This window comes from Phaethon lepturus, unplaced genomic scaffold, assembly GCF_000687285.1.
Source record: "Phaethon lepturus isolate BGI_N335 unplaced genomic scaffold, ASM68728v1 scaffold54340, whole genome shotgun sequence".
In the NCBI taxonomy this organism is placed as follows: domain Eukaryota; kingdom Metazoa; phylum Chordata; class Aves; order Phaethontiformes; family Phaethontidae; genus Phaethon; species Phaethon lepturus.
The window spans coordinates 3,391-22,932 of record NW_010510814.1 but is presented as its reverse complement, the minus strand read 5'-3'; the positions used below and the strand labels follow the sequence as shown (position 1 = coordinate 22,932).

The 19,542-nt window shown below is 49.9% G+C and overlaps 1 protein-coding gene across 1 annotated transcript; it reads left to right on the top strand.

Moving 5' to 3' along the window:
* The first annotated feature begins 25 nt into the window (after positions 1 to 25).
* Positions 26 to 2,688, top strand: GINS1 (GINS complex subunit 1 (Psf1 homolog)). The gene is made up of 5 exons (XM_010281932.1): positions 26 to 114; positions 525 to 615; positions 1,126 to 1,242; positions 2,115 to 2,189; positions 2,465 to 2,688. Exons 2-5 carry the CDS (start codon positions 601 to 603, stop codon positions 2,531 to 2,533), a joined length of 276 nt encoding a protein of 91 aa, XP_010280234.1. The 5' UTR covers positions 26 to 114; positions 525 to 600; the 3' UTR covers positions 2,534 to 2,688.
* Positions 2,689 to 19,542: the final 16,854 nt, after the last annotated feature.

Sequence of the window (19,542 nt, the reverse complement as noted above, 5' to 3'; positions counted from 1 at the left end):
CGGCTCCTTCCCCTCCAGGTCCGAGGCGAAGTCGGGACGGACGGACCTGATTTTCCTCATCCGGTTTCGGCACTGCTGCCTGCTCCGAAACCAGCGCTGCATCCTGGCCTACCTGTGAGTGCACGGGGGCACGGGCCTCTCGGGGCACGGAGTGTCAGTTCGCCGGCGCAGGGGCGCTGCCCCCGAAAGACAGGGTCCTCACGCGCTGCGTGCTGGGACGCCCGGACTAGGCGAGACGTTCCTCTGCGCGGTGCGGTTGGCAGGGCGGCCGCGGGGCTGTCTCTGCGTTCATACGGGTACCGCCAAATGCCAGCACAAAGAGGAGACCCCGTTTCCTCCTGCTCTTTTCAAGTTTTAATGAGTGGATAGGCCAAAAGTCGCATCCTTTAAAGGAAGGTGGGCAGAATGACCCAAGTTTTTGCTCTCTGCTTTGAGGGCTGTCTGGGACATCAGTGTTGCCAGGGGGTATTGCCAGCACTCACCTCAGCAAAGATGCTGGGTTTGCCCCTTGTTTCTTACCCCAGGTATGACCGGTTGCTGCGGATCCGAGCACTCAGGTGGGAGTATGGCAGCGTCCTGCCAAACACCGTCCAGTTTCACATGTCAGCTGAAGAAGTGAGTGAGCTTTCTCTTAAGCTCTTTCCCCTTATTTCTCCTATAGATTATCTATTTAGTAGAGCCAAAATACTTCCCCCACTATAAACATGACACTTAAGTTGCCTTTCTGTCAATACTGATTTGTTTATTCATTGTGTATGGGTACAGTCCCAAATGGGTACTGAGTGCAGGTGATGCTTGGCACTTATAAGAATCAGATGGTCATCATTAGATCAGACTCATAGCCAGCAGAACTACGCCTTCACGTGCTGCTCTCAAATGCTATCTCTAGACCAACGTACAGAGCTGCTGACATTTAGCAGCATGTGTCCTACACCGAATCCAGATTACTCTACCTCTGGGGCAGTTTTTCCCTTTAGAAGAGCTTGCGTTCACCTTTGGCTGGCATGAACACACTTGGGAACAGTGGTCTGACAGCACAAATAAACTAGATCTCACCCACCAGGGATCTGTCTTCCAGCAGTAGCTGTTCAGCTTTGCCTGAGGGACTGCTGTTAATATCCGCAGGTGGAGTGGTTCAATCGGTACAAAAAGTCTCTGGCTACCTACATGAGGTCAGTAGGAGGAGAGGAGGGCCTGGACCTTACACAGGACATAAAACCTCCTAAAAGCCTGTACATTGAAGTAAGTGCAAGATCAGCGGTTTCTGTCTGTGAACAAACATTTTGCCCAACCATCCTTCTTTTTTTAGAGAATTTCACCCTCATCCCAAGTCAGAAGGTCATTGAGCAAAGCCTTCGAGAGCACCAAAGCTTCCACAAGCTTCTACATTTTACTCTTTATGCTCTGCCTGCCAGCGTTTTACTCCCTCTTCCACTGAGGGCTCAAAGTATGCTGAAAGATGGCATTTCTAGTCCACAGGGAATTGGTGTGGTGGGGTGAGTGGTCTGAATCTCAGTGAGTTTTTGCAGGATTTTGCAGAAAATCAACTAGAAACCTTGTTCCTTGTTAAGGATTGTTAACTAGTTTTCTTTGTTGTTATTTTAAGTGGACTCTGATAGATAAGGCTATAACTCATTGTACAGAATTGATACAACAAAGCAACAGCATGTGAGAAGTCAGAGTCAGTAGCTGAAGCGCTCCGTTCTGATGTTCTCTTCAAAAGAACATGTAGTGACAATGAACCTGCTCCATAAAGACAGTTTCACTGTTAACAGATTGGCATTTTCTGGTATGTCTGTGGGGAGGTCCTGGAAATGCTGCCATTGTTCCCCAGACCCCATCTCGTGCTGCTCTTCCTCTAGTCTCTGTGGAGGGCTGGTCTGGCCTGCTCACTGGTGCTTCTTGCTCCAGGCAGAGGCAGGAAGAGAACATCAGGTTGAGTCTACAGACTGTGGGAACAGTCCAGTTCTGTGTTTCCAGGTCTGCTCTATATTGAGGCTCCAACAGGCGGGTAGGAATATGTCCATACTTAAAGTTCTGGGGCACGTGTTGTAAGTCAGCAGTGGTCTAGTGTTTTCTATGGGAGATCTGAGAGCTGCATTTCTGCTTTGCAGGTGCGGTGTTTAAGAGACTATGGAGAATTTGAGATTGATGATGGTACCACCATACTGTTGAAGAAGAACAGCCAGGTACCCATGACAAGAGAGTGTGGTCCATTCTCTTCCTTCCCTTTCACTCCCACGACATGCCCCTGCTTATCCCCAGCTTCGCAGCATGTCACAATTCCTGTACACACAGCTCCTTGCACATGCTGCAAGCTGTCTGCATGGCCCAGGACTGCAGTTCAGCTCTGCCTGATCTGGTACAATGTAGTAGGCATACAAGCACAACAGAGCTGGCTGTGTGCAGCAACAAATCCAGTCTGCCTGGGTTTCAAGGAAAGTTTGTCTGTGTTTCTGTGCAGCACTTTTTACCCCGCTGGAAATGCGAGCAGTTAATCAGACAAGGAGTCCTCGAGCACATTCTGTCGTAAGCGTGCAGGACAGGAGGGACAACCCTTGCTTGGTGGCCTGCCCACACTGGGGACTGAACTCTGGTGTGTGCAGGACTTCTGCCGTGGGCACCCTGCCACTCCTTTGTAATACCTGACATGAAGATCAGCCTTGAGTTTATGAAGTATGCAAACCACATTGGCCAGCTCTTCATGACCAAAGGGTGCATACTGGTAATGTAGCAATCCTGGGAATCCAGCATCTTGGGGGTAGCATTGGAGGGGGGTGGGGAGGGGGTGTTATCCAAGCCCCACAGCTACAAGCAGGTTTTGCAAATGCATTTTTGTTTGGAGCAGTTCTTTGTTCACACTGTGCATGTGGGAGTAAGAGACCAACCAGCTGGGCTCTGGAAGCCAGGAGAGCTCCATAGTTGCAAAATAAAGAACTGCTTCAGCCTTCAATTTAGTGTTTTTCAGGAGTTAACACTGTGTTTGTTCAACACTGACCTGGCTTTCTGACCCAACCCCTCTTGACCCTGCAGGGTGATGCTCAACTGGTTATTTAGGTGTCTCAGTGGAGGCTGCTCCTCCAAGTGTTGGATGAGGCTGTATGATCTTGTTTCTAGGATTAGACATGAAGCCTTGTGTCCCATGAGAGGCTTATAAATGTTGTTTCTTAAGGGGCTGAGTGAATGAGCAGTGCAGTCTGGGTCATGGGGCTGGCCAAGTTTTCTCCCAGCATGCTTGGGCTGTGCCTCTGTCCCTCTATGAAGAGTCTCCTTCCCCCAAGCTCTGGTCTGGCAGGGCTATTTGTGGAGTAGGGGTGGGAAAGGGAGCAGAGGGTTTTAAGGATTCCAGTTAGCACAAAACCACAGTGAGGCCGAAGAGCTGCTCCCCGTCTTGTTTTTCCTAATGGAGCTGCTCATTCTTGGAGTAGTGGCTGAGAGAGAACATTTCCAAAAACATAAGCCCTAGGTAAGACTAGAGGTTTGCCTAGCCCCCATGTCTGACAGGAGCCAAAAAGCAAATGGGGAAGAATATAGGAACAGGATAAATGCCTGGGGTGTTGCTGCATTGTCCCAGGCCCAGCCAAGTTAGCTCCCTGAGCTAGCTCACACCCTCTGGGGCTTTCCTCCTTGTAATAGCCCAGCTTCCCTCATGGCCCTTGTAATCAGGGCTGCCCCCAAGGCAAAGAAAGAGGAATCTCAGCTGTTATCCGCCAGGGCAGAAAAAGCACAACTAGACCAAGGAGGCCTCCTCAGTCACAGCCTCCAGCTACCTCTTGCAAGCTCTCCGGCTCTGGCTTTCCAGCCATAACAGGATGGCCCCAACAGACAGGGAGCATCCACACCACCACGAAACACGCTGCCAGAGTGCGGGCAGGTCCTGTAAGATGGCTGCCCTGAGACAGACCTGACATAGAACAGCATGCTCTGCCACTGAGAAAGGCACCAAAGCTGGTGCTTTCAGTAGGAAAATTCAGCTATCCATAGGAACAATTTCCTTCAAGGACTCAGTCTGGTTTCTCCATTTTCTACCTTCTACCCAGGAAAATCCTGGCAAGACCGGGGAGGATAAGGCTGATTTCCCAACCCAGCCATACCTCCCCTCTTGCACCTGACAAACCCCAGCCAAGACCAGGGGCAGGGCTGCCACAGCAGGTGCCCCATCACCCACTCAGAGATGCCGGTGTGATTTTTCCGATGAGCTGCTTCAGAGCCACAGCTTGCTCCTCCAACAGTTGGTTCTTTTCCTCAGTGCTCTTCTGCTTCAGCTCAGCAGCCTGCAGGGCCATTGCAAACCCTCTCTTCTCCTCACAGAGGTCCTCAATCAGCAGTTTGTTCCTGGAGAGTTGGGCCTACAGCATAGACAAGGGGCTTAAGGTTCAGCATCCCCATGCAGGAGTCCCAGCCAGGCAGGGACATTCAGCAGTAACCCCTCTTGCACTCACCTCGGCATCTTTGAGCTGAGCCGCCCTCTCTGCCAGCACAGCTTCAGCACTCCTCAGACTGTGTTCCAGCCCCTCTGCCTGCTCCATAGCTGCCTGCAGTAGATGCTTGTGTTCCTCCTGGAAGGCAACAAAGCCTAACGTTGGGTTGTTCCAGCACTCACCTTGCCCATGGCAACCCTAGACCATACATTTCCCTAGGGCCCTGCTCAGAGACCTTCACACTCCATGAAGGAGAGCATAGGGGGGATCAGCAGAGGTGATGCAGCATGCAAAGAGCGGTGGGACAAGTGTCTAGGGCAGTACAACCTTCCCTACGTCAGCACCAACTGGTTTTAAGATACGGCACAGATTTCCCAGAAATGTTTTCTATAAAAACAAGCTAATGGGCTCCCTCAGCCATGTCCAGAAAAGCCTTGGGAGAGTTATCCTTGGATGCAGTTTTTGTGTCTCCTCCTTTTAATTCCTTATGTTATAATTTGCCCCATCTTTGCCCAGATTCAACTGAATCACAGCGTCCTGAAACAAAGGACAAACTCACAAAAAGCCAACACCTTGTTGCCCAGTGCCCTAGAAATAAAACCATCTTGCTCTGTGCAGGCTACATCTCCATGCAGATGGCTCAAACCTTCTTTTCCCAGTCTGAGCCAACACAGAGTGTCTCCCTGGAAAACTCCTGCTCCTCTAGGCACAAGGTATCTGGTCTAGGGCAGGTAGATTCGAGTGGGGAGGGCTCCTGTTTGAGTGCAGGGCAGTGACTGGGTTCATAAGGAATGAAAATTGCAGCTGAATTTGAAGTGTATTTTCCATGTGAGCCTTTGATACACAGTATCTTACACGCAAGCCTCTGGTGGCTTTGACCACAGCTGCCTTCCAGGCTAGCAGTGCTGCATCCCCAGTACCCTTGACTGAGTTCCCGCAATTCCTTGCTTACCTGGGTCCTGACCAGCTGCCTGCCTGTCTGCTCAGCCTGCAGGTGGAGGTTTTCCTGGAGCTGCTGAGCCTTGCACTGTTCCTCTTTCAAGCTGGTTTTCAGCTGCTCAAACTGTTTCTTTGGCACCATGTTGTTCATCTGGGCCTTGGCCTGCTGCAACTGCAGAGCATGCCGAGTCCGGGCCAGGCTCAGGCTTGCTTTGGCTTCCAACAGCTGTAACAGAAAGGCCAATAGCTGGTTACAGCTTTGTGCCAGCAATGGGACAGGCCCAGGGTGTGCTGCAGGTGAGGGGAGAGGTTAAGAAGCACCCTCAGCCCCTGCCTCAGCTCTCACACCAGCATGGCCACAGCAGAGCAGCAGGATCATGGGAGTGGTGCTTGCTGGGCACCTTACAGAGCCAGGGATAGAGAGCACTGAGAGCTGCAGGAGGGGAAAGAGAGACCCATTGCTGAGAGATGTTTCCCTTGCTGAGCAGTGAGGAGCAGGAGTTGCTGGAGAGACCCTCTGGTAGGGAGTCCTAGCACCAAGGGCCACAACGGCAGGAAGCAGAGGGGGCTGCTCACCTGGGTTTGTTTCTAGCTACATCACAGGCAAGCTGGGCTTCAATTCCCGCCTGTACTACATGTCCTGTGCTTCCTGCCACCAGCAAAGGGCAAACCTGATACTGGCACGCAGGCCTGGCTGAGCTTTGCCCTAGGGCTACCTAGGGGTGGCTGGCATGAACAAGCTGTACTCTGGAAAGCCAATCCCTGAGCCTGTCCCCAGGATAGAAGACAGGAGAGGGATATTAACACATTTGGAGGTTTCTCACATCAGCTTTCCTCTGTCCTAGTGCTCCTTGTTCCCCTGCTCTGATGACCTCGTCTCCTTCCCCTCAGTCATGGCCTGCCTAGCCCCTACCTGATCCTGCTACTCCTCTAGCTCCTCTGTCAGCTGAGCCATAGGGAACCACAGCTCCTGGCACTCCAGTGTGAGCCACCTCCACTCAGCTTCAATCTATCTCCTCTGCCCAGCCAGCCTGCACAGGACAAGGACAGAGGGGATACCGCAAGGGCAGCTGCAAGCAAGGACCTGTCCCAAGCTGCACCTGAACTGGCTTCAGACATATCTGAGTGGGAGGGCAAGTCCTTTGTCTCCCACAAAGAGGAAGAGGACAGTCTTTTCTGCCTGGGGAAGGTTCCAATACAGCTCCAAGCAGGGCAATACCAACATCACAGGGACCACTCAGCAGCCTGCCACCAACTGAATGACACCCACCTTCTCCTGCAAGGCTTTGAGCTGCTCTTGGAGCAACTCCATCTCCATCCAACATGCTGCATGCAGCTGATGGTGCTCCAGCTTTATGGCTGTCTCCGCTCCTTGTAGCCACTCAGCCTCCACAAGCTTCTGGCTCCACAGCTGGACAGTGCCAGGGCCAGCACCATGGCCAGCCTCATGCTCAGTGAGTTCACGGCCCCGCTGACGCATCTTGACATTTAGGTGGGAGACCTCTCCCTTGCTCTTCTCACTCTGGAAAAGGTTGAGAAAAAAAAACAATTCATGCACAGAGGCTTGGGGTCGGAAGAGAGACTTAACCTGTCCCACATTTTCCCCTCTGGGTTCCCACCCAGGAACACCACTGTCACTGCAGGGCCTTGCAGGCACTCAGGGCAAGTGCCCTCATTTCCCAGCCTGACCAAAGCCCAGCAGCCAAGTTTAAGCACAGCATTCCCAGGTAAGAAAACCCACACAGATGATAGCCCTGGAGGAGGTCACTGGGGAAAGATGGGGGGGCAACTGTACAGAAATATTAAGATTAGTAAGAATGCAGTATGAATGGGAACATGTCTGTGTGCACATGTGAAAGTACCAGACAAAAGAGCAGAAGGGCTACAAGAACAGCCTGCATCAACACTAAAGGGCACCATCCCCCAGACATTGCTCCTAGGACACCATTCCCAGCACTAACGCTGAGCAAGGTGCAGTTTCTGGCCCATGCTCTGACCAAACCACAACACAGATAACATGTCAGCAGAAAGCCTGCATCTAACAGCAGGGCAGAAATACACCCCACATCCCATTCCTCTGCTAGCTTCCCAGGAAAATGCGCAACCAACACAGCTTTCCTTCAAAGGAGGAAAAGCAGACAATGGGCAGCAGGTTTGTGGCTGAAGGTTAACGGAAGCTGAAGCCAGCAAGGGCCAGCAAAGGCCATCCTGCTGCAGCTGATGGCCCCAAAAGAATACAAAAGACATGTCCAAAAAACAGGTTGTGGTTCCCGGTCATGAGGAAGCCCAGGAAGAGGGTTAGAAACTAACAGCCTGTAACCCTCATCCATGTTGCACACAAGCAATCCTGGCCAGGTCTTCTGTGCAACACATGTCTAAAGGCTCGTGAGCATGTCGGTTTGAGACTGGGAGTGAGTAGAATCTCTGGGAGAAAGCATGCAAGTAGGTAAAGTCAACCTCATTAGAGACTTTGTAGTAACGCCTTCCCTTCTGTAAGACCTTCACTGGCATTTGTCACACAAATTTTCCCTACTTGACAAGCTATAAAATTAACCTGTTTCTTCAACGCAAAACTGGGTTTGAATGTTTGAAACAAATATTCCTGTTCTCCTCTATAAGCACGTGCAGTTTTTGTCCTCCTAAATCCTTCAGACAAGAGCCTGTCAGTTAATGTTAACAGCTTCTTACCAATGCTGTTAACTTCGCTACTTCAGCCAGCTCCTCCACCTTCTCTCTGCCAAACTCATGCACGTGTTTCCTGTCGGGGAGAGGGATATGATTAGCTTCAGGCCAGAGAGCAGCAAACCATGGCCCCCCAGAGAAGGGGCCTGCTTCAGGGAGCCACACATCTGGTTTTGGCCTGCAACAGGAAGCAAAGCCAGGCCAAAACTGATATGGTCCTGAATCGATTCAGGAGTGGGTGAGGTGTTTCTGCCTCAACAGGTGACTCAGCCCAGCTCAACACAGACAGCTGGGAACATCCAAAGTCCCGCAACACTGCCAGAGGCCTAAAAATCAGGGGATGAAGAACACTGGGGAGCCAGCTTAGCAGACTCTTGGGATCATCCACACCAGAAACCTGTCTCCCCTTGGATTTATGGCTCAGTGGGTGACTCCAGTACCTATCCCAAGCTTCCTAAGGCAGCAGCAGGCCACTGGCCAAAAAGGTTTGTGTAGCAAAAAAGCCCATCCTTTTCTCCCTCAGCATATCCATCCCCACAGCCTCCCCAAACCTGGCTCTGGACCCTGTGTTCTGGCCTGCCCAAGCCTTTGGCTGGCCAAGCCCATCCCAGCACTGGCTGCTTTTGCATGGAGCAAAGGGTGTGAGAGTGCTGACTTGCTCAGAAATGAGAAAACAAAAAGTAGGTTGAGCCAGCTGAAATGTGGTAGATGCACTTGAGTGGCTGTTCCTTTTATAAGCATTAGCTATCCGCCCATTTGCCAGCCTCCCACTGGAGGAGAGCTGGCTCCTCTCTTACTCGTCATGTTTGCTGCCCTTCTTTGCTTACCTCAGCTCTTGCTGGAGCCTCACAAGTTGACTTTTCAGCAAGCTGTTCTCCTCCAGCAGCTGGCACAGCTCTCCCCTGCTGGGAGAGGCAGCAGAGTGAGAAAACCATGCAAAAGCCCAGTTTGTTCTTGGCATCCTATGCTGACTCCCTGCTTTATTCCCGTTTGGTTTGCAAGGTCATCAAGACCTAAAGAAATCTGAGAAACAACCATCCAGTAACTCATGCAAAACATGTGGGGACAATCAAGAGACATTGGTAGAGAAGGAGCAGGTCTTCGAGGGAAGGGAAATAAAAGGGAATAAGGTCAAATAGCATCAGACCCTGAATTTGTATGGCTTCCAGCTGGCTGAAATTATTTTGCAGGCCTTCCAAGGAGTGGAAACAAAGTGATTTGGCTCATCAAGACACACCAAGACTTCATTACAGGATAACCAGGTGGTGAGCCCAACCCCTCAACTGCCATGTCTGGAGAATTCAGCTTGCTTGTAAGGCCTCTGTGATTTTACAGTGCTGCACACAACACCTATGACCCCAAATCCAAGGTAGCCTCTCTGACTCATTATCCTTCCACTCCTACTGGTACTCCCAGTCTCCCATGAGGCCATGAATACTGGCACTTGTGGGAAGGAAGCTCAGTCCTGTGTTAAACAGTCCCATCCAATAACTACTGCTAAACCCCAGGTCCATACAGGACCCAAATTCCTCAAGGGAGAGCACAGAAGAATGGACTGTCCATCCTGGCTGGGAGGACAGCATTGCAGTTTGTGTCACTGAATATGGGAGGCACAGGAGCTGAGTAGGGAAGCTCTTCCTCTCTTCTCCAAGCAAGCACAAGGACTAGTACATGGCCTGTGTGGTATTTGCTCCCCCTGCTTGGCAGGACACTCCTTACAGCAGCTGCTTTCTGAGTCAGTTTTACACCACGATACACAAGCTGTGCTTCCTGTGGCATCTCCAACACCCACATACAGCTGTACAAAGCAGAGGAGACCAGTGCATAGTCAGCCACAGACACATGAGTACATCCCAGCTCTCTGACCACACTCCCACAGTTAATAAAAGGCATACAGGGAACAGCAAGACAGAACGTAGCTGCTGTTAGTGTGTCTTGGATCACCATGTTGTTAATTAGCATTGTGTTTCACAAGGCATCTGCTTTTTTTGCAGCAGCAGTACTGTGTTAGTTCTGCAAACTGCCTTTGCACTCAAACCTGACACTCTCTTGAGCTCTGGGTTAATTTTCCAGCCAGTGCACAACATCTTTCAGCTGCACCAGCTCCAGTTTCACCCTGTTCCTTTCCCTCTTCAGTTCCATTTTGACAGCCTGAATGTCATGTTTCCTCCTATGCTGCTGTGCCACTTTGTCTTCCAGGGCTTTTTTTTCCTCTTCTTGCCCTCCAGATGAAGTATGTCTATGTCCTAACATGCTGCTGGTTTTGCTGTGTGAAGGCAAACCATTTAACTTTGCTCTTTCTCTGCCTCCTTTCCAAGCACATCCCCTTGTCTATCAAGATTTCATTCCTCCTTAACAAATGCTTTTCAGCTTCTAGATTGAGCAGGTCATTCACTGCAGACAATATGTCTGCACTGGTCCATCCATCACACAATTTTTCATTTCTTCTCTGTTCCTTCAGTGCTGAGGTTGCAACAGGAGGTTTTGATCTACCTGCTCATATGAGTCTTGTGGACCTGCTCTTTTCCCTGCAGAGGGTAGCCCTCCAAACACCTTGTCCTTTCCAACACCAGAGCCCTCAGCCCCATGATCTCAGCATTATTCCCACTTCATCCTGGTGCTTTTTTCCTCTTTTTCTTCTCAACAGCCAGCATCTCACACATCTTGACTTGTTCCTCATTAATGTTCTCTTCCAACTTTAGCTGCCTCTTCTTCTACAGAGAGACCACATCCTTTTCCTTCCACTTCCATCGCTGCCCCCCCTGCATATGCTGCTCTTGAAGGTCTCCCTTGGAGCATTTATCATTGGGAAATCACCTCCGCTCACATCAATGTTGCTGTAACAAAGCTGTCCTCACACTTGCATTTCACTCCATGACAGCTCTTGATTATGCCCAACCTCTTCATCTTTCCTAAAGATAAAACCCATTTTGCTGACCTGGATTTGATAACCCAGTTTGAAAAGCTCAGCCTCAAAATGTACTTTTGCTGGAGAGGCAATGCAAAGTTTTCTTTAGGTTGCAAAGTTAAGGCAATTACTTAAATGTTACAGAAAGTACCCACACCATTTTGCACTTCTCAAAGACTCATCCATCAGATGTTTTCCAGTAACTCTGAAAGCTCCCCACTACAGCCAGTTCCTCTACCATTCACCAGAGATGGTGGTAACACAGCTCAAATGCTTTGTATTCCTGTTACTTGGGTTTGTTCCCCTGGTCTGCCACAGGCTTCACCCAAGTCACCTCCTTTCTCCCACACCTACCCCATGTCAGCTCCTCATCCCTAAAACAGGGATAATGACCTAGCAAAATCCTCTGCCTGCATATTGCTGAAGGGAACTCTGCTCCTCACAGGAGGCAGTGAAGGAAGGCACATCAAGGAAGAGGGCAGGGGGAAGGTCTGGGGGCAGCGGTGGCCAGTGTGCTGGGAAGCAAGGAGAGGCAGGCATGAACAGGCAACAGTTTCCTGTCCAGTTCCTTTCCAGTCTCCTCCGCCCTTGGGGAGGTTGCAGAACTGGCACCACAAGCACAGGAAGGGAAGATGAACAGCCATTTAGTGACAACCTTATTCTCCCACAAGCCAGTCTGTTTTAGCTTTATAGAGAAATTTAAGCCATTTTTTGCTGCTTTTAAGACAGCAGGTTATGAAGGACCAACAAAGAGAGAGGTAATAAGAAAATATTGGTGAAAGCTCTCTTATATCTCTCATTGTTTTGAGATACAATCTTTGCTGGGCACTGCTTCTGTCACAAGCTTGTAGAACATGCAGGGAAACTTAAAGTCCTGAAATAAAACTACTCTTGTAAGGGCAGTTTAGATGTCTCACTTCAAACAGCTGCAGCCCTGCAATACTGCCCAGATTTTCGTCCAAATTAAAGCAGCTTTCCAGCCCCATGAGAAATCAGCCCAACCTACTCTGGTATGAGCAGGGGATACACCCCTAATCTCCCGCTTAGCCCCAGAAAGAGAACGGTGCCAGACCTCAGCCTTGCTCTGTCTCTGCACTGCATCCTCAGCTCTTCTCCCTCCTGATCCAGATGCTGCCCTGGATGGTATGTGTCTTCAGTGTGCTGTTGTCCCACCCTGGCCTGCTTCATCTTAAACCTCTCCTCCAGCTCCAGGCTCCACACACACTTTTGCTCTTTCAGGCTATCAATTACAGCCCAATATTTTGCAACTGTTTCTTCCAGGTCTCTTTTCTCGTCTTCCATCTTGCGCATCTCATCCTTGAAGATTTCCTCACTGTCCTTCCTCTCTTTCTCAAACTTTTTCCTCATTAACTCGATTTCCTCCTCATAATAGTTTATCTGTTGGAAGGAGACAGGATTTGGATATTAGCACCATGCTTGCAAAAGCCTCCCTCTCTTGCAATAACCCTGACTCAGATTGATCTATCTGATCAGGTCCCTCTCAACAGGGGACACTCTTCAGGCAGTCTGGTCCCTACTGAACTTAGGGCAATAATCAGTCTCACAGTTCTCCCCTTTCTCCTTGTTTGCAAGGAACCCCACAGAGGAGAAGGGATAGGCCAGGGCATCATCCGCTGCTGCTCCTCACGGCTCCTCTGTAAACGCTAGAAACTCCAGGATTTGATGAGCACAAAGGCAGGACTGTGAAGCAGGTAGAAGATCTGCAAGCAGCTTTGTGCTCCTTGAACTGTTTGTCACCTGTGTGGCTGTTTAGCATTTACTCTTGCTGGGTTGCAATGGAAATGCAGCAAGCACCCCCAACCTCTTAGTTCAGCAGCAAAAGGAGGAGTGCAGGTGGAAACTGAGGCCGTTCACATGAGCACTTACTGCTGTCTAAAGGAAGGGCTGGGCTCACACTGTCACCTTAGGACAAGCAGGTTAAAAGTGTGCTGCAAGCCCAGGGAGACAGGGCTCTGATACCCCCCCATGCCCTCAGGAGACACCTGTCTGCTTCTCCTCCTGGTCCTGTTGCTGGTTTTAGTGCAACAGCAACACTAAATAGACTTAATCTCTGATTCCCCATAAGGAGCAAGACCCACACAAACATTTTGCAAGGTGACAGGGATTTCCACAAAGCCTTTGCCAGCCACTGAGGGCTCCAAACCAGTTAAGATGGGCTGGGGAAGCACATGCAGTAATGCCAGCCAAGAGACAAGGTACCACTCTGCTCCCCAGCCTGAACTCTCCAGCCACCCTCCTGGAGCACATGCCCCATCAGCCATGTTGTAGCAGGGTGCTTAGGAAGCAGTTGTGCAAATGTCAAGATGTCAGGACATCTCCCCCCACATCTCTCACCTTGGTTTCCAACCGCACCTTCAGGTCACACAGCTGCTCTTGGAGCTGCTCCATTGAGAGTGATGTCTCTGTGCATGCAGAAGTGGGAACCAGAGGGCTGGGAGGGCGGCACACTGGCAGAGAGGAGCCCTGTGAGGACAGGCCTACAAGACAGGACAGGCCTGGCTGTCCTGATCAGGATGGCTGCAGTTTCATTGAGTCAAGTCCATACAACCCCAAAAGATGGAGACCCTTGCAATCAATCTGTCAACCAGTCCCAGGGCTGCATCACCCCTCTGGGACAGAAGTTCCTTCCTAATGCTCAACCCAAATCTCCCAACCCGCAGTTTGGGGCTACTTCCTCTTACATTATTTATGTTGTTTCCTCAACATCCTCAACAGTGAAAATCTGCCTGTTCACTCCCAGCTGCCTAGTCCACAGGTCACCACCACCAGCTCTCAAGTTGGAAGAGCCTCCTTTCCCTCCTCCTCACCACCCACCACCCCCTTCTTCCCTCCAATGGCTGCCCAGTGCCAGAACTGGGAGCAGCAGCTCAGGCACAACAAGCCGCCCCACACTCCCATGGAAACTCCAATTCAGAAGGAACCTTGTTCTTGCTGAGAAGATGGAGAGACACCGAACCCTCCTGCATTTTACCTCCTGTTGGCGGCCCTCTCTCAGCCCTGCTCTCCCGTAGCTGGAGATGCAGCCTTTCCAGCTCCCTCCGCAGCACTCCATTCTGGTCCCACAGCACCTGAAGCAGAGACTGGTCACGATGTGGCTACGAAGCTCCCCAGGGCTGCAGGGATCCAAGTACCCACAGTTCCCAGCAGCCATGTGTTCCTCAGGGTCTCTTGCACCATGAAGAGCAGAGTCCCCTCACCAACACAGAGAATAAGGCAGGGGGATTTTCTTCTGTCCCAAATAGGCAGAGATGAGGGATTTTGGAAGAGCCAGAGAAGAAATACAAGCCCAGATAACTGCAACCACTATTACAGGAACCATCATTAGACATTGTAAAGTATGAAGAGCCACAAGCAATTACCCCCGCATGCAAAAGCACACAATTCTACAGGCTTCTAGAGACACCTCGGAGGGTCAGACCTCATGAGACCCCTCTTGACCAAAACAAAACCATTGCTAGCAACTAACACGCAAGAAACATAGTGATCTCAGTATGATCCCTCACACAGCCCAGAGGTTTGCATTTACATCCTCAAGACACTCCTGTGGGCATCTGGGCTAGTCAGCAAGCACCACTGTATGCAGACAGCAGGATTTATGGCGAAGCAGGTCCCACTAGGGCTCTGGAAGGGAACATTTCTAGGTGCAGAGGGAATAAAGTGATGTGAGAATGTGCCTATCCCATGGGAAGCAGAGCACGAGGCAGGTCCTGCTGCCTGCTTAGCACAGACACACCCTCAGAGGCCAGCACAGGAGTTTATCCTGTCTCAGTGCCAACATTAGCCTGCAGCAAGGAGTCCCACAGCTGAACACCATACTATAAGTCACCACACCAGTGTAATGAGCAACTTCCATGAGGGATTCTGAAGCTGGACAATTGCTTGTTTCATGTCACACCCTCCATCCCATACTGGAAGCAATAGCGTACAAGGCATCCTGCCTGCCTCTGGACTGTCCACTTTGAGCAGACACCAAATTATATCCCATATGCTGCCATCCAGGAAACTGATGGGCTGCAAAAGGCTATGAACTAGGATACTTCCAAAGATTAATTTGTATTAATAAAGCTTATTAATTCATAAATATTATTGAACAGATCTAGACAAATGCAAACACAGTTTGTTTAATCTCCATTCTAAACAGGAGAGCAGAGGAGGAGAGGAGCTGACAGCATTCAACAAGAGTAAAGCATAAACCCAAGTGGGTGCATTCACAGTGGCAGATGAAGCCTAAAGGCCGAACCTCTCCATCCATCAGCATTCTCATGGACAACTCTGTGGCTGCTCAATGGGAAGAAAAATTGCAGCACTGAGCATCTTCAACCCTCTGGTGCCACCTGGAGCAATGCTGTGCTGGATAGTGCTCCAGCATGTTTGCCTTTAATTACAACTTCAAGAGGGGCTGTTTGCTGTATCCGTGAAACAGCTTTGACGAAAATACAGATTTCAGCCCCTGCTGTGGGGATTTGATAAGCCACCATCTCTACTCAGTGGTATTCCCCAGTCACACATAGCATTTGGAAACAAATGGGCAATGCAACAAGCACAGGACTCAGGAGCCAACGCACAGAGCACCCAGCAATTCACAACATGCAAGATACATAAGTCACTTAAAAACAGGAGAAGGGAAACAGAGGCCGTGCTCACATCCCAGAGATCCCAAAGCTCTGAGCAAGAGCACAGCACACTGGAGGAGGTACAGCACATACATATCACCAATGCCTGGACCACACACACACCAGGCACCTGGACAGGCTCACCTTGACTCTCTAGCAGAGTCCAGCAGCAACAATGTAGGCATTGTTAAAGTGGGGCAAGAAGGAGGAAGGGAAAAACAAAAAAATAGAAGAATGGAGCTGATAACATGCTTTCTAAAGAAGGAGAACAGCTTTCCAGAAGAAATGCAAAAAAGCCCTTATACACAGAACTACATGGTTCCCAAACAAAATGGCCCACAGCTACAAGGTGACAGAAAGGGAGGAATTTACGACCCACCCCTACTCTCCTTGCCAGTATCCCAGCAAGGGAACCAACCCATAGAGGGCTGCAAGAGCAAGGAGACAAGCTGCTTTACTGGGGGCACAGCTGTGTCCTGTCTCCTGCCAAAGGACACTGAGCATGGCAAGAGGGTTCCCCCCTCTGCACTCTGATTAGGGCTACGTCATTCCTCTCCCCCAGGCCAAAATGCCCAATAAATGTGCCAATGAGAGCTGTATTTTCATGACAGCATTGCTGGAGATCTGCCCACCCGTACCTGGCACTGCCGCTCGTACTCCAGGACAATCTCTGCAAAGCGCTCGCTCTGGTTCAGGAGCTCTGTGCTGTGGGGCTCCACCCAGCCCAGCTGCACAAGCACAGGGAAACACTTCTCATCAAGGAAATTACCACCTCTCCAAATGGAGAGGCAAAAGCTCTACTAAATCACTGCAGTCACGGTGCTACACCCATAGATGCAATGGGAGGGTTCCTACTGACACCTGTGGGATGGGTCAGATGCAGAAAGAGGAGGAAGAACATTTTTCTTCATCTGTGAGAGACACCAAACTACAGGCAGGCTAGCTTTTCCAAACTGGCTACCAAGATCACAGACTCATTTCTTTCCCCAGATCCATTTTACCAGGCACTGGAGTGGAAGACACTAAAACTAACGCTTTACTTCAATACTTGTGAAAAAGAAAGCTTTACTTTTCTGGAAACCAAACTCTATTGAAGTTCTTACTTGAAGACTGCAGATTTGTATAATTTTCTACAACTGCAAACTTTTCTCATCCTTTTTTTTCAAACTTGAAAGGCCTAAATTAAAAGCCAGTATTTTTTCTTTCCAGGTTGTCATTAATGTGCAGGAGAGTTCAAAGAGAGAGAGACCATAACAACTGACCCAAAATATGCAAGATTTCATAGAAAAGGGTCAATCTTTTGATGAGTTCCTATTTAACTGCAACAGAGAAAGAAAGGCTACCTTGTCCTTCACAATGCAGTTGAGTTCTTTCTGCAGCTCCAACACCAGCTTCTCAGAGGCCACCAGTTTCTCAGATAGCTCCATGACCTTTTTTTGCAGCTGTGTGTTCTCCTGCAGACAAAAGGGAGAAGATTCTCTTGATGTTGTGGGTCCTCACATCACAGGATGTGTTCTCAGCAGGAAGCTGTAAAACAACTGGCACATCAGCATGCCAAATGCAGCACAGCTCACAGGAGACCCTGCTTTGGACAGCACCCTGCTGATAGACACCACGTGGGCTGGGGTTTGGCTCATCTCTCCAAAGGACAGGCATAGGAGTGGGTTTTGCAGAATAAGAGCTAGACAGTCCCACAGGCTCATCTCTAACTCTGCTTCACAAAACTACGGTTTCCCTCACAGCCAAAAAAGGCAGCAAGTCCTGAGTTATCTCCATTTGTACTTCTACACTGAACAGCACTGGGAAAATCCCAGGCACGCATACACCATTGTTTCTGCTTTTGGCATGCTCCCTGGCAAAATTTTAGCCTCAGCCACCAGGTGCTCAGTTGTTACCAAGGGCCAAACTATTCCCCACAGACAACACGGGGGTTTAATAATGTCATGGCAAGGGAACAAGCTCTTTAATTCAAGTATTATCATGGCAAGGGAACAAGTATTTAATTCAATAGTATGGATGTGGCTGATAATTTTTCTGCATAAAACTTCTGTCCTTCCCAGGAAGAGCAACACAAACCATCCACCTCTGTCACCACCTCTGCTTCGCCTCCTCTGAAAAAGTGAAGATGTTTCATCCAGGGCAGTTTTACTTACCTTCAACGTGTGGTTCAGTCTCCCTTGCAGGCTGGCCTCTTTGCCCTGGAGGAACTTTGTATCAGCCTCCAGCTCCACTTGGTAATTGACTGCTTGCTGCAAAAGCAACTCTTTTGCCTCTATTTCTGCCTGAACATCCCTGGGGAAAAAAAGCAACATGGTTGGGGCACATGGAGTATGTTCTCAGATGGCCATGAGGTCCAGACGCCCCCGCTCACCAGGCACAAAGCAGGAGATGAGCGCTTGGTTGGAGTGATGCTGGGACCATGGGGGGGTGGTCTTCAGGGACTTTGCCACTGACACAATGGCAAAACAAGTGGGAGATTCATAAAGAGAGACTGGGATGGGAGGGAGAGGCTGCAGGCACCCACAGGAAAACCATTTTCCCTGCCCCACCAAAAGGACCTCTCCTACTTGAGCTTGCTCTGTGTGTGCTCGAGAGCGATATACTGCTCTTCCAAATCCCTGGCAAGCTGCAGGCAGCGTCTCTCCACTTTCTCCAAGTCCAGCCTCGCCTTGTCCCTCTCCTTGGCGATCTGCTTCACCTGGATCCTGCAGGTATGATGAGCACTGCATTAAGAGACATCTCAGGCACCCCACAGAAGGGCCCTCCTCACAGGGAGCAGCACCCTTACCTGAGGCACTGCAGTTTGTATCCATAGGAGGTGATGGCTGCATGCTGAAGCCTGCTCCTGGGGACCATGAGTGTGTTGTCCAAAGCTGCAGGCAGCTCTGCCGGGATCACCTGTTTCTCCGTGCTGCTACTCAGCCTCTGAAAGGCCAGCACAAACTGAAATCACTTTCTCCCTCTTCTAGCACTGCAAACAGGGCTTCTGTTGTTACACTATCTGACCACCCTCCAGTCTTTCAGAGATCTGCCCCCATTTCATCTCACAGATAGGCCTAGATCACACCCACCCCAGATTTTCCCCTGGGGGGGTCCTGGGGTGGCCAAATCCTGCCACCAGAATCTGACGACAAGTGCTTCTTCCACCCTGGATGGCTGCTTGCTGAAGGGTTTTGCTGCTCACTTCACCCACCACGACTGGACAAGGCAGCACCAGAGATCTTGAGGATCTCCTCTAAGTTCTTCCAGAGCTCAGATGGCAATGACAAGTTCAGGCTTCACAAATCTAGTGCCGATGTTGGAGAAGAGATGTGGGCCCACACAGCTTGGCCAGAAGAATAGACTGCTTCCCTGCACACTCTCTGATGCTGAGGAAAAAAGCAGCAGAGGTAAGTCAGTGGGGTAAAATTGGCAGAAAAAACCTGATACTGAAAAAAACTTTCGATATTGAAAGGGAACTCCAGGGACCCCATCAATATTGGAGAACGTTCTAAAAACCCCAAGCTGCCAGGAGGGGAACATCCTGAACTGCCAAGGCAGTTGTGTTCCTCCAGGAGGGGAACATCCTGAAGGCAGACACAAGGACCAGGATGACAGGCACAGATCATGCACTTTAGTCTCCCTACTAACCTATGAAAACAGAGTATATGCAGAAAGACCAGCATGGAAACTTATACAGCATCAGATGGTCTTGTGAAAACTGTCATATGAGGACTGGCAGACAACATTTTGTTTGATCTAGAAGCTAAAATTGGGTCGAGGTCAGCTTCAAAGGTAAACCAAAAAGCAGAACCCAGAAAGCTGATACAGAACTGGTAACATCTCCAAAAGCACCAATTTCATACCAAGTTTGGAGGAAGCCTATCCTCAGAGAACTGTTAGCTCAAAATCTTAAGCCAAAATAGAATCTGAAACAATTCTTTTCTTCTCTTTTTTTTTTTGAGCTGTTTTGCTCAGG

Coding starts and splice junctions, on each gene's coding strand:
- GINS1 (XM_010281932.1), top strand. Junction 1,243..2,114: donor CTAAAAGCCTGTACATTGAA/GTAAGTGCAAGA, acceptor TCTGCTTTGCAG/GTGCGGTGTTTAAGAGACTA. Junction 2,190..2,464: donor TGTTGAAGAAGAACAGCCAG/GTACCCATGACA, acceptor GTTTCTGTGCAG/CACTTTTTACCCCGCTGGAA.